The 15,436-nt window shown below is 39.8% G+C and overlaps 1 protein-coding gene across 6 annotated transcripts in view; it reads right to left on the bottom strand.

Moving 5' to 3' along the window:
- Positions 1 to 15,436, bottom strand: part of myo5b (myosin VB) — a 69,793-nt gene that overhangs the window by 46,036 nt on the left and 8,321 nt on the right. For all 6 annotated transcript variants that reach the window (XM_028462375.1, XM_028462376.1, XM_028462378.1 and 3 more), the window contains exons 2-9: positions 12,434 to 12,544; positions 10,955 to 11,126; positions 10,742 to 10,886; positions 9,628 to 9,784; positions 9,122 to 9,265; positions 8,319 to 8,400; positions 8,143 to 8,250; positions 2,276 to 2,385 (exon numbers count right to left, since the gene is read on the bottom strand). In XM_028462375.1, the coding sequence (XP_028318176.1) occupies positions 2,276 to 2,385; positions 8,143 to 8,250; positions 8,319 to 8,400; positions 9,122 to 9,265; positions 9,628 to 9,784; positions 10,742 to 10,886; positions 10,955 to 11,126; positions 12,434 to 12,544 (1,029 nt within the window). The remainder of the gene's footprint in view (positions 1 to 2,275; positions 2,386 to 8,142; positions 8,251 to 8,318; positions 8,401 to 9,121; positions 9,266 to 9,627; positions 9,785 to 10,741; positions 10,887 to 10,954; positions 11,127 to 12,433; positions 12,545 to 15,436) is intronic.

Raw genomic sequence — 15,436 nt, 5'->3', positions numbered from 1 at the left:
CAACACAGCACAGAGACTGCTTTAGTTAAAGTAACTAATGATCTACTCTGGGCTTCAGATGAAGTACGACTCTCAGTGCTGGTTTTATTAGATCTTAGTGCAGCTTTTGACACTATAGATCACTATATTCTACTAGAGAGATTAGAGGAATTACTTGGAATCACAGGGACTGCCCTAAACTGGTTTAAGTCCTACCTATCTGATAGGTACCAGTTTGTACACGTGAATAATAGGTCTTCTGTGTACACTAAAGTAAGCTACGGGGTTCCTCAGGGCTCTGTGCTAGGTCCAATCCTCTTCTGTATCTAAATGATCCCCCTTGGTAATGTTATGAGAAAATACTCTGTTAACTTTCACTGCTATGCTGATGATACCCAACTGTATGTATCAATGAAGCCAGGTGAGACAAATCAGCTATCTAAACTTGAGGCCTGTCTAAAGGACATTAGGGCCTGGATGGACCAAAATTTTCTTCTTCTTAACTCAGACAAGACTGAGGTCATTGTACTGGGCCCACGACACCTTAGAGAAACCTATGCTAGCCTAACTGCCCTAGATGGCATTAATCTGGCACGAAGCACAACTGTTAGAAACCTTGGGGTTCTATTTGATCAGGATTTATCCTTCAACTCTCACATAAAACAAACTTCAAGAACTGCCTTCTTTCATCTCCGTAACATTGCTAAAATCAGAACTATCCTGTCTCAGGGCGACGCCGAAAAGCTAGTCCATGCTTTTGTTACCTCTCGACTGGATTATTGTAATTCTCTTTTAGCAGGCTGCCCGAACAAGTCGCTTAAGACACTTCAGCTGGTTCAAAATGCTGCAGCACGTGTACTGACTAAAACTAGGAGAAGAGATCACATTACTCCTGTATTAGCCTCTCTGCATTGGCTTCCCATAAAATATAGAATAGAATGCAAGATTCTTCTTCTCACTTATAAAACCTTAAATGGATAGGCACCAGTCTATCTCAAGGAGCTTGTAGTGCCATACAATCCCCCCAGAACACTACGCTCTCAAAATGCTGGCCTACTCGTTGTTCCATTTGTCTCTAGAAGTAGTATAGGAGGAAGAGCTTTCAGTTATCAGGCCCCACTTCTCTGGAACCATCTACCAACCACGGTTCGGGGGGCAGACACCCTCTCTACCTTTAAGGTTAGGCTCAAAACATTCCTCTTTGGTAAAGCTTTTAGGTAGGAACCAGCTCATAGCTCATAGTTAAGATGCAATAGGCATAGACTGCCGGTGGGGGGGATCTGGCATGCTCGGTTGGAGAGGGGTTGGAGAGGGCGTTAAGAGAGAGGTCATTTAGGTTAGAGAGGGACCGGAGAGGGTCCCATTCCTCTCTCAAACACTCCCTCTATGTCTGCTTCTTCCCTTGTGTGTTTGCTCCTGTACTCCTTCCGGCTTTTGTCTTGCAGGTCCGTGGGATCCTCAGTGTGGAGTTACAGAGTCTCAACAACTCTGTCTCCACCCTTTTCTCTGCACACACCCAACACAGCATAACGTGGATGGCTGTTCATCATAGGAATGGGATCCACACAAGGTTCCTGCTGCTAAACAGAAGGTTTTCCTTGCCGCCATGATGAATTCATGTTGGGTGTGGGATACATATGTATGTGTATATACGTATATATGCATATGTGTGTATCCATAAAATGAAGAGTCCATCCTTAAGACTGCTCTACTGTAAAGTGTCTTGAGATACCATTGGTTATATTTTGGCGCTATACAAATAAAAGATTGATTGATTGAAAATAAATACAGTATGAAATCAAATAATTAAATAGTTATTTAAATAATTAAAAAAAGAAAAAATAATATTTTATAATTTTTGTAATTATTAAAAATATAAATCTAGTTTAAAAACAGTATTAAAATGGAATAATTGCATCATTAAAAAATGAAAAAAATGATTACATTACATTTCAATTATTACTACATATATAAATCTAGTTTGAAAAATACAGTGTAAAAATATCTGAGCTGGTGCATCTCGTCACTATAGTGCTCCTCGTAAAACTTTATCACAAACATGATGAAACAGTAATAATAATATCAAAAAAAAGTCAGCAGAAATTAGTGATATTAAAATTGTGTCACTGCCCAAAAAAGGTTGGAAACCACTGTCCTAACCCTTTCAAAGTAAAGGTCTGAGGACGACGTTCACGGAGCTCCAACAGTGACGGGAACACAGGAGGAGAAATGAAAATCAGAGACAAGCCTTAACACACATGCACACACACATGCACACACACATGCACACACTCACAGACACGTGGCAGGATTCTCCGTCTCGGTCTGGGCAGATCTCCACGTTCCCAAGGTGAAGAATGGAAGCGATGACCTTGAAGATGCTCATCTGACTGCTTTCCTTCACACCTACACACGGATCAATTACATTTTTCAATTACAAGTACGTCTTCAATTATCTGTGTTCAATTTTTCCAATTTTTTTCCAATTCCAATTAAAATCACAATCATTAGTTTGCCCCTGAAACTCAATTACAATTACATTCTCAAGTACAATTAATCATTATTACTTAGTTTGAAATAAATAATCCCAATAAATGTAACCTTCTTCTTGTGTTAGCTTTCTGTTAGCATCTCTTATAAAAACGCCTCAGTTTTGACCCATGTCTTAAATCAGCTGTAAAATACACTAAAAATATTATCTTTCATTCAAATAGTTTTTCATCTATTGGTCACCTTGTTAGACATCCTAATCAATGAAAATATTGGTATTAAAGGTCCCATATTATGAAAAACATGTTTTTTTCTGGTCTCTACATCTATAAACTGGTCCTCCCTGAGTCTGCCAACTCCCAGAATGAGGAAAACAAGTGATTCCTGCGTGGTCTCTGCATCCCACCCACTGGTAAAATGGTGCTCCTACAGGCTGTTCAGATTCAGCTCCTGTCATGATGTAACCAAAGGAGTCATTTTCATAGGCCGACCTCCTCTGAGCGATGATAGGAGACATGAGACTGCAGTAACGCCATCAGCTGTTTAAAACTATAGTATGTAAGTAAGTAAGTAGTTTACATATAAAGCGCTTTTTGCAGATAAAATCACAAAGTGCTGTACAGAGTTGTGGTAAAAGTGCAAGTGCAACACAATAGAATAATAAAACAAGAGTGCATAAACATCAAAAGAACAGCAACATTAAAGGATAAATAAAAATTAAAATCCAGTTAACTAAAAGCTTTTCTGTAAAGTGTAGTCTTCAGCAGTTTTTTTTAAAAGTGCCCACACAGTTGAGCTCCCTGAGAGACTGGTGCAGGTTATTCCAGAGTCTGGGAGGTACAGCCTGGAACGCCAGGTCTCCTCTGGTTTTAAATTTAGTTTTTGGGGTCTTTAGGAGACCCTGGTCTGAAGACCGAAGGCATCGCCCTGATGAGTAGGGGCACAACAAGTCCGAGATATATTTAGGGGCCTGACCATGTAATGCTCGGAACGTGAGAACTAACATTTTATATACTATGCGAAACTTAACTGGAAGCCAGTGCAGAGGAGCAAGAATGGGGGTGATGTGGGATGTTCTAGAAGCACCAGTTAAAACTCTGGCAGCAGCGTTCTGAACCATCTGGAGTCTGTTTAGGGTCGACTTATTAAAACAAGTAAAAACAGAATTACAATAGTCAATACGAGATGATATAAATACATGTATGACCAGTTCCAGATCTGATTCTGATAATAGATGCCTCACTTTAGAGATATTTCTCAGGTGGTAAAAACAGTTTTTAGTCAATTGACGACAATGTCCCTCCAAAGACATGGACTGATCAAAAACAACCCCAAGGTTTCTGAGGCTGGTTTTAACAGATGAGCCCAGATCACCAAGAGACTTTTTAATTAGAGGATCTTTTTATCAGGAGCAATGATCAGAGATTCTGTTTTGTTTGAATTTATCTGGAGATAATTTGATGACAAGCAGCTTTTGATACAGGATATACAATCTAAGAACTCTGATAAAAAGTGAAACTCAGAGTCATTAAAGGAGCAGTACAACTGGATATCATCAGCATAAAAATGATAAGACACATTTTTAAAACCACAGATGAACTGACCAAGAGGCATCAGATACAATAAAAACAAAACAGGCCCCAGAACAGAGCCCTGGGCTACTCCATATGAAAAGGTTGGACATATTGGACATAACATCATTAATAGCAACATTAAAGGTTCTTCCATTAATGTAAGAGGTAAACCACTGGAGGACAGTACCAGAAAAACCCATCTCAGATTTGAGTCGATCACCCAGTATACTGTGGTCTACAGTATCAAAGGCAACTGTCAGATCACGTAAAACTAAAACTGTGCAACGACCAGAGTCAGCGGCCATCATCAAGTCACTAGAAACTTTCAGAAGAGCAGTTTCAGTGGAGTGGATTGATCTAAAACCAGATTGATATTTGTCATAAATATCATGCTGTTCCATGTATGAGGTTAGCTGCTTAGCAACCATTTTCTCCATGATTTTAGACATGAAGGGAAGCTTAGATATGGGCCGGTAGTTTAGAGGCTCCCCCTGGGTTTTTTAAGAATGGGGTTTATTATCGCATGTTTAAAGAAGCTGGGGACAGAGCCAGATAAAAGTGAGAGGTTTATCAGTTTTACCATCCAAGGACCAACAACATCAAAAGCATTTAAAAGCAGAGAAGTAGGAACAATGTCTACAGTGCTCGATGAGGGTTTCATCTTTCCCACTAAAACCTGAACATCCTGTAGCCTGACAGGAGTGAAGGAGGACCATGAGCTCACAGGGGCTGATGCAGTGCACAAGCTAACCAAGGGAGGAGTGATGCTAGCCCTGATGTCTTGTACTTTATTTACAAAGAAATTTAAAAAATTGTTACAGTCCTCCTGTGTGTGTACAGGCACATGGGACGGTGAGGGTGCAACAAGATTTTCAATAGTATTGATCAAAACCTTGGGGTTTCTCTTATTTTGCAAAACAAGATTAGTGAAATAAGCAGAGCGGGTACACTTTATTAATTCATTTAGCTCCATTATCTTTTCTTTTAAATGGAGTCTGTGCACCTCTAGTTTAGTGGTTTTCCACAACCGTTCCACATTTCGGCAGCTTCTCCTAAAGCTAAAAATAGCTTCATTCATCCACAGACAAGGTTTCTTATTAGAGCCTGGAGTATTTTTAGCTGGTGCTACTGTGTCCAAAACAGACAGACAATGGCTATTGAAGTTTGTCATAAAAGTGTCAACATCATCACAACTAGCAAATGTAGTTGGATCAAAAGAGGCAGAAAATCCACTGATTGCTGCGTCATTAAGAAAGTAGTCTGTACCAGTGTGATTGACAGATTAAATACGATACAGCAATGGTTGCTTATATATAAGTCTTCAATACCCAGATGGTCAATCATTAAACCAAAAGAAAACACCAAATCTAAAGTATGACTTTTAGTGTGTGTTGGACCTGACACATGTTGCACAAAGTGAAAAGAGTCCATTAGAGACATCAGCTCAGCTGCCATAGGACAGGATGAATTATCAACATGTAGATTAAAATCACCAAGGGTTAATACACTCTCCAGCTTAACAATAGATGACATAAACTCAGAGAATTCATCTAGGAATTAACGAGCAGGACCAGGAGGTCGGTAGATTAAAATACAGTAAAAGTGTTCATTTCCAACCTCACATGTCTGGAGCTCGAAGGAGTCGAACGTGTTCATGTCCAACAGTCTGCAGCTGAAAGCGTCTCGGTATACGAGCGCTAATCCTCCTCCACGTCGTATAAATCGTGGAGTTCCAAACACGGAGCAGTCCAGAGGGCACAGCTCATTAAGATGAACATACTCATCTTGCCGTTGCCATGTTTCCGTAATGTACATCAGATCCAACCCGCGGGACAAAAAAAGGTCCTTCAGGAGGTGAGATTTGTTGGCTAGCGATCTAGCATTCTGCAAGCCGAGGCGTAGAGTCACTTCCTCGTCGGCCTGTGTAGAGCCGCGGCGCAGCGGACGAAGCCACCCGTGATCCACACCCCGATGCCGGTGACGGCATCTGCGGAGCGGCGCTTCGAGCGGCAGGTGAATCCATCGTAATCCATATGTTAACTGGCGTCCAGGATCAGTCCCAGGGTTTGACCTCCAGAACGCCTTTATCCTCAACAGGACTCCACCACGTTTACCCCGTTTTTTGGCACGCTTCCTCCGGAGGACAGGTGAGCGCAGCAGGAAGTCAGGTACTGACGCCAAGTGAGGAGGAAGTCTGGATGTTTGATCCTCAGAGTTGAAGCCCAGACATACATCATATGAACGATTAAGAAGAATAAGTGCCTGACGGTCGTAAACTATCAGCGCAGTGATGTTTTGGCACAGAAAACCAATCATTGCGGCTACAATCAAAAGTTCCAGCAGACGGCAGCCGGTACATGCTGGCGCCATCTTGAAAACCAACCCAGTAAAGTCTCCCGGGAATCCATACATATACATTCATGTGTATGTATGTATGCGTGTGTATGTATGTATATATGTTTGAAGTGAATGTATAAACTGTATATATAAAACTTGTGCAGAATATGTATTGAACATATATATATATATATATACATATCTATGCATTTGCTCAAATGTCAGTTATTTAGTTTTCTGTGAAATAGCTTGGAAGTACGGGCAGGATTAGTTATGCGTTAACCTTCTGCCCCTTCTCAAACATTGTTGGGGCTCTTTTAAGTGAGCAATGATTGCTTTATATTGTTTCATGTTTGAGATAAATAAATAAAATCAAATCAAATAAAAAAGAATGCCCGTTTACGTCACGTATTACGGTAAAGTCATCAGAAGCCAAAAATTCATCAAAAATGAAATTGTTTTCAGCAAACTCCACCACATTCTTGTTCTACAGCCTCCCAGGTACCTCTATTTTCAACCGGATTCACTGTAGCATTTGTGAGTAGTTGGTAGAATAATGCTGTACAGTACTGTATGTATCGGGTGTGTTTTGTGTAATTATGAGAAAATGCTTGGCTTCTGACGACTTTACAGTAATACGCAATGTAAACGGTCATTCTACTTTTAAACCGCTGATGGCGTTAACGCAGTGATATCCGAGAGTAGCCCGTTCATCCCCGAGGTGAAGTTTGGTGTGTGCAGCGGACCATCACCTTGAATGGACTATTTCTGTAATCACTATATGAGATGATGACAAGAGCGACTTAGCTGCTTCAGTAAGTGTTTGAACTCCTCTGCTGCTGCTGCTCTGCAGACATATAATGCTGGCGCGCGGCGCACACACTTCATTAAACAGCGTTTTTCTGAGTCACAATCACAATAGCCTCTTAAATAGTCATGTGTTTTACTGTAATGTGCAGTTTTTTGGCTGAAAACAATAACAAGAGTGTGTGGATAGCGTCTACAGACACGCCTACTCATGAATATGCATAAGTAGGCCGCAAATCAGCCCATTTTTTGAATTGCTCAGGAAGACACTTTTCAGAGGGCTGAAACTCCAGAAAACAGGCGAGTTTAGGAAAATAAACCTCAACTACTATGTTGGTGGGGTTCTTACAACAAATGAAGATGGGTGAAAAACAGCATAATATGGGACCTTTAATATTTTTGGTGTGGGCCTTTGAGCCTATTTTCTGTCAGTATACCCCTAGATTTATATGTTTTATTTTTAAATGGTAAAATGATACTAAAGAGAAATGACAGGTAAAGTTGCTCTCAGATATTTTAAGAATTAATTACGCATGTGTAAGGTATAGAACAGTTCACCAGGTTTTTACATTTCATTAAATTGTAAATGACAATTTTTATAGAATGTCCATCCCAATTACATTTACAAAGTCAATTATCTGAAATCAATTAAAATACAATTACGATTACAACAGCAACAGATGTTTTTATTAATTACGATTACAATAATAAATACATAATGGTAAATAATTACCAATTACGCATATACAATTATAATGGGTAGCACTGGTATAAGTGCTTTTTAAAATTTGATTGTTAGACCTTTTTATGTGTTTTTGTGTTTGTTAGAATGTTTTTTATGGACCCTGAGTCTGAAATAACCTATCTATCTATCTCATTGACCCCAACCCTGGACCATGTCACTCCCATTGTTCATGGTTTTCGAACCATAAACTTTTGTGAATTCCATCCTCACCCAGCAGTGTGAAGGCCTCTCTGGTCTTGATGAAATCTGCAGCGTCGTTCACTCCTTCTATGAAGATGTTTTCTCCCAAAGACGTGTAGGTGAAGTCTTCAGCAGAGGCTGTTGATGAGAAACCAGTCAGAACACACTGGTGCTCTCTGAGCAATAAAAACACATAGGAGACTCACTGAGGCCGAGATCTTTGAACTCTGCCAAGGTGGAGGAAGCGCAGAGCTGGTAGAAGATGTGATAGTTTCTCTCATCTTCAGCCTGACAAACAAACAACAGGGATTACAGAATCCAGACAGACTGACACTGATACCCAGGGGTGGACTGGCCAGCTGGCATATTGCCCGTCAACCTAAAGTGGGCCGGTCTGGTCAGCTACATTTTTTTTTGACGAGTGAGTGGAGGCAGACATGGTAACAGGCGGCCAAATATGGTCCAAAAGTGGCAAAAACATTGCAAGAAAAGAGTGAAAAGTGAATAAAGTGGTATGTAATGGCAAAAAGTAGCTAAAATGAGCAAATGTGGCAAACAATAGTGAAAAACATGTAGGGGAAAAAGGAAAGAAGTGGCATTTATTGAGCAAAAGTTTGCCTATTTGGATGAAAAGTGGTCAAATAAAATTAAAGACAGGACAAAAATTTGATAAAAGTGTCAAAAAGAACTCGCAAAAAAGGACAAAAAAGAGATAATTATTGGCAAACGGTAGCTATGAGCTGAAAAAAGTGTTTTTGAAAAGGGGAAAAAATTGGACAAAAGGAATAGGCAAAAAGGGTTAAAAAAAGTTCCCGCTTTTAAGTTTTTCTGGGGGAATAATTCTTAAAATTAAGACAAATAGCCACATGTTAAGCATCACTAACTTAATAACAGCTTCTACGTGGTGTCTGATAATGTGGTGGACTGGTCTAGACAGAAAATGCCAGGGCAGAATTTTTGTTCCAGTCCAGCCCCTGTTGATATCTTCTGGAAAACTCTTCTGTCTTACCTGGAAAACCACTCTCGACTTCTCCAACAGGTACGTGCGCATGTTGGCCCCGATGATGTTGTACTGCCTGCTGAAGCTGATCTGGATGTATTTCCCAAAGCGGCTGCTGTTGTCGTTCCTGGTGGTTTTTGCATTTCCAATGGCCTGATAAAAAAGTGGCTCACTCAGTTTGTATTTAAAATAGTGGTAAAATTAGATTAAAAAAAAAATAATAATAATTAGAAACTTTGTAATTAATTAATTTAAATGAATCACATAACGGCCAAGCACAGGAACATTTTCTCCTCAAGTTCTCCCGTAGTCTGTGCATCAGTATTATGGGTGTACTTGTGAAATGAGTGCAGTTTGGAGTGCAAAGAAGTGCATTATTTTTCTGTAATCAATTATTTGCAATTAACGCATTAAAGTGCCAGCCCTAGTTTAAAGATGTTAGAGTCAGACCATACCAACTCATCTTACACAATGGGTGTTGCCAAACAGTGATTTAATAGCTGCAGGCCACTCACCTCCATGATGGGACTAGAAGCCAGGACCTTCTCCTCCACGTTGGTGTCACTGGCCGAGCCACCCACCGTGGCGAAGAATCGCATGGCGTACTTTGCAGAGACAGTTTTTCCCGCCCCAGACTCTCCACTCACGATGATGGACTGGTTCCTCTCGTCTCTGCACCACAGAAGAAGAAACAAGTCAGCCAACTGATTCGAAGTTTACTTTACAACAGAACTGAATTTGACTGTCATTATCTTGTTACGGGGCCGATTTCCAAGATGAAAATCTGTATCCTTACATCTGAGGTGGAGCAAAAAAAAAAAGATAGCGTAAAAACTGGAATTAAAGAAGCGCTTTTTGGAAGAGGATCAGCTACTGAGCAAGTGAAGTCTGCCCCCCTGTGTGCGCTGCGAGCAACTTCACAACAGAGATCCTGGAGACACACGGATATGACGTTTATTATTCTGTTTTTATTGTAAAGTGTCCTTGGGTGGCCTGAAAGGCGCTTTTTAAATAAAATGAAATATTGTTATTATTATTATTATTATTATTATATCAACCTCAGTCTGCATGCTTTAGGCATTTGAAATATAATCTTATAAAAAGAAACAAATGATCGAAACGCTTTTAAAAAGCCTTAAAAATGACTAAATGTTGTCCTTTGTGTTTATTCAGCCAATTTAACCAATAATTCATCACATTACCAATTACTGCAGCACATTTGTCTTTGTCTTTGTACTGGTAGAACCTAACGCAACTGGAAGATGAGCAAACATGCATTGTGAGTGTGACGAGGGCGGGAATCCGGTTTGGTTAGCATCCATCTGTCCATGCTTTTCAAAGCCTCCACTAACCCTGGGAGTCTTTTCCTCATGGGAAGCGTCCACTTAGCCACGACCTGTTTCATCCCTTTACTGAGAACCTCCCTCCCTCTCCTCATTCACTCTTTGACCATGACTTCAGATCAGACCAAATGACCCACTGGATTGAAGCAGATCACTAAGAATCTAACCAGAGTCCCTGTCAGATGGGAGGACTCAATGTTTGACCCTAACCCTAAAACATACAAGACTAACTTTGACCCCAGTTTAGGCTAACGTTAGCTTGAATCTGGGCTAAATTGAACCTCACCTAGCCATCTGCTTGTAAGCCTCCTCAGCCACAGCAAAGATGTGAGGATCCATGTCTCCCATGTTCTGTCCGCTGTACGCCCGGATAACTTCTTCTCCATAAATCTGCAGCTGCTCATATGGATTAATGGCAACCAGAACAATACCTGCAAACACACAGAGTCAGACACACACACACTGATACGCACACAAACACTGACACACACACACTGACCACAGTAAGTGTAGATGTTGTTGGACTCGAGGAATCGGACCCGGAGGTTGTGAAGAACTGCAGGTTCATGAAGGTAACTGAGAGCAGTGAGGTCATTCTCTCCCACCAGGATATCAGGGTTACGAAGGAAGGGCAGCGGGTTTCTCCCTGAACCCACGGGATACTCCACCGTCTGACACAACATTACAACCACATCACAATGTCAAAATAATGTCACAACAACATTACAATGGTCTGTAGGTGATTGTGATCGGTATCGGATTGTGGTCTGTAGAGGATTGTGGTATGTAGGTGATTAATTGTGGTCTGTAGTAGAAGTGTGACGATATCTCAATACGGCGATATATCGGCAATATTTTTTTTTCGCATATCGATAATTTTTTTTAACTTTTTCTGCTTTTTCACTAAAATGTACGTCTTCACAGAAATTTTGTCACTGTTTGTTGAAGGAACCAATATATTGTTTACTGGAATACTGCACTATAATGGTGTCACTGGTAAGAAAGACCCTGTTTTTTGTTAACAGAAAGCACTATTGGAGATACTTATTCATTTACATTGGTATGTTGACACTTATTTACAAAAAATGTGGCACTAAAATAGTGTCACTGTTCATAGGACACTTTTTCAATTTATAGTCTTTCAGAGACATAAAATAAAAATTGGTATTTTTTCTTGTTATGTCATAGATTATCATAGATTGATTTCTGACCAATATATCAATAATCGCAGTATCGTCATATCGTGAGATAATAGTTATCATATTGTATCATATCGCGTGGAACCCAGAGGTTCCCACCCCTAGTCTGTAGAGGATTGTGGTGTGTATGTGATTAATTGTGGTCTGTAGGTGATTAATTATAGTCTGTGGGTGATTAATTGCGGTCTGTGGGTGATTAATTGCGGTCTGTGGGTGATTAATTGCGGTCTGTGGGTGATTAATTGCGGTCTGTCTGTGATTAATTGTGGTCTGTCTGTGATTAATTGTGGTCTGTCTGTGATTAATTGTGGTCTGTCTGTGATTAATTGTGGTCTGTCTGTGATTAATTGTGGTCTGTCTGTGATTAATTGTGGTCTGTGGGTGATTAATTGTGGTCTGTGGGTGATTAATTGCGGTCTGTCTGTGATTTTTGCGGTCTGTCTGTGATTAATTGCGGTCTGTCTGTGATTCATTGCGGTCTGTCTGTGATTCATTGCGGTCTGTCTGTGATTCATTGTGGTCTGTCTGTGATTAATTGTGGTCTGTCTGTGATTAATTGTGGTCTGTGGGTGATTAATTGTGGTCTGTCTGTGATTATTTGTGGTCTGTGGGTGATTAATTGTGGTCTGTGGGTAATTAATTGTGGTCTGTGGGTGATTAATTGTGGTCTGTGGGTGATTAATTGTCGTCTGTGGGTGATTAATTGTGGTCTGTGGGTGAATAATTGTGGTCTGTGGGTGATTGTGGTCTGTAGGTGAATAATTGTGGTCTGTAGATACCGTTTCATCTTCCAGTCGCAGGTGAAGGACTGTCTGTCCTTCTTTGTAGTCTTTAGTGATTTCTGCTGCTTTCCAAACCTCCTGCTGGTCTGGAATCCAGACCCGGGTCCGCTGAAACACACAAACACAGTCCCTCAGTTTGGACTCACAGGCACATCAACACCTTTTTCCTTTGTGTGAAATATGCTGAGTCATGATTTATCCTGTCAAAGCCTCCAAGCTCAGCGTTTGTCAGTGTTTGAACTTCTTTGTATTCATACAGTCATACATTCATAATTCATAGATTCACACGTTTCTATTCATACATCCATGCGTTCACCTGAATGGTTACTTTTAGTGACTTGAACTGATTTTTTAGACACACACACTCTGAAATGAATGACCTCATCCTCAGTCTGAGACCGGATCGACCGGCTCTTCCTGACGTCAACACTCATTCAAATCCAGTCAAACCAACAGCAGTCACATGACCACGAGCAGCTGAGCTGATTGGTCGATGAGACACAATGAATGAACACACACAACTTGGTGAGAAAACAAAACAACTTCTGAGCCTAAAACAATTTAAAGGCTAAGTATTTAAAGTTTAATTGTCATATCAGGAGCCGTCTTCGTCAAGGCCGTTGAGGGTTTTTTGGGTTTTCCCTAGCATGCCTCTAAAGTGTATTGATGTCTGTTAATGTCTGTCCACTGTTGATAGTATTATGTTTCGTTGTATTATAAACTGTTCCAAATAAAAATTGAATGAAATGAAATAAAATGAGGGATAACAAATAAACACTGATAAAATCAGACCAAATGCACAATTGAACTTTGCTATACGAGGAAAAATAATATATAAACAAAGTACACAAAAATCATTATTGAACAAAATTATTGAAAATTAAAAAAGAAATACAAAATTAAAACAAATATACATACATCCATATATGCGAAAACAAACATACATATTACACGTGGATTGTAGTCATTGTGGCATAGAGTAAAGTGAGAGAGGGCATGAATTAATTAGATACAGTTGTGTGCGAAAGTCAGGGCACCCCTTTAAAAACAGCATATTTTATATATTTAAAAAGTTATATTCATATTTACTGTCTCTCTGGTATATGGGAAAAAAAGACAATATTATCAGGAAACATTAATGCATAGTTACATTTTATTTTATAAATTGAACAAAATTACAAAAATGAAAAACATAATTTTGGCATGTGCAAAAGTCGGGGCACCCTACAGCATCAGTACCTTCAGTACTTAGTAACACCCCCTCTGGCAGATATCACAGCTTGTAAACGCTTCTTATAGCCAACAACAAGTCTCTGGATTCTATTATTTGGGATTTTTCCCCATTCTTCCTTGCAAAAGGCTTCCAGTTCTGCAATATTCCTAGGACGTCTTGCATGCACAGCTCTTTTAAGATCTACCCACAGATTTTCGATAATGTTTAAGTCGGGAGACTGTGAAGGCCATTCCAAAACCTTCAGCTTGCGTTTCTTGAAGTAGTCTATGATGGATTTGGAGGTATGTTTAGGATCATTATCCTGTTGTAGAAGCCATCCTCTTTTCAGCTTTAGCTTTTTTACAGATGCTGTGATATTTGCCTCCAGAATTTGCTGGTATTTAATTGAATCCATTCTTCCCTCCACCCGAGCAATGTTTCCTGTCCCACTGGCTGCAACACAACCCCAAAGCATGATGGATCCACCCCCATATTTAACAGTTGGCAAGGTGTTCTTTTCATGAAATGCTGCTCCTTTTTTTCTCCAAACATACCTTTGCTTATTGTGGCCAAAGAGTTCTATTTTAACTTCATCAGTCCACAGCACTTGTTTCCAAAAGTCATCAGGCTTCTGTAGATGTTCTGTTGCATATTTTTGACGTTGTAATTTATGATGAGGTCGTAGATAAGGTTTTTTTCTACAGACTCTTCCATGAAGGTCTTGTTTGTGCAAGTATCGGCGCACAGTGGAAGGGTGCACCACCACTCCTGAGTCTGCTAAATCTTCCTGGAGGTCTTTTGAAGTCAAATGTGGGTTTTGGTTTACCTTTCTGAACAGACTACGAGCTGTTCTCTCCGAGAGTTTCCTTGGTCTTCCAGATCTCTTCTTGACCTCCACAGTTCCCCTCACCTGCCATCTCTTAAATATGCCTCGCACTGTGGAAACTACAAGCTGAAAACGCTTTGCTATCTTCTTGTAGCCCTCCCCGGCATTGTGGGCATCAATTACTTTCATTTTTTCTGTCTTACACAGCTTCTTAGAGGAACCCATGGTTGCTGAGTGTTTGTACAAGGTTTGTGGAGTCGTCGTATTTAAGAAACCCTCAAATTGGCACCAGCTGGCACTCCCTAATGACAATTGTTGACACATGCTTCAGGACCAATGAGCTGGTAGAGGTCTGAGCTTGTAAAAAGAATCTGACACTTTGAAACTCTCAGGGTGCCCCGACTTTTGCACATGCCAAAATTATGTTTTTCATTTTTGTAATTTTGTTCAATTTATAAAATAAAATGTAACTATGCATTAATGTTTCCTGACAATATTGTCTTTTTTTCACATATACCAGAGAGACAGTAAATATGAATATAACTTTTTAAATATATAAAATATGCTGTTTTTAAAGGGGTGTCCTGACTTTCGCACACAACTGTATAATGTAGGATGACTTATAAATGCATAAGGTGTTTTTAACTGCCTTTTAAAGAGTGATTAGTAGGAGGAGGATATGGATCTGATTAGGGGAGATAAACTATTCCAAAGCAGAGGGCCTCTATAGGATGTGATGTACGGGCAAAGGGTAGATAATAATTATTGTCATTACTGTGTCTTGTACGGTATGATTGTATATTTTAAGTTAAAAGTTAAAAAAAATGTAAAAAAAAAAAAAAAGGCAGAAACATCTTGCTTACTGTATATAAATTTGTGTAAAATCAAACATGTCAGATAGATGTTTAGCTTGTGAATTGGTAGAATCATATAACTGGAATTAAATATTAAGATTGTAGAA

The sequence above is a fragment of the Gouania willdenowi genome, chromosome 12, assembly GCF_900634775.1.
Source record: "Gouania willdenowi chromosome 12, fGouWil2.1, whole genome shotgun sequence".
Taxonomy (NCBI): Eukaryota; Metazoa; Chordata; class Actinopteri; order Blenniiformes; family Gobiesocidae; genus Gouania; species Gouania willdenowi.
The sequence above is the reverse complement of the archived record's forward strand: the minus strand, read 5'-3'. Positions and strand labels throughout refer to the sequence as shown.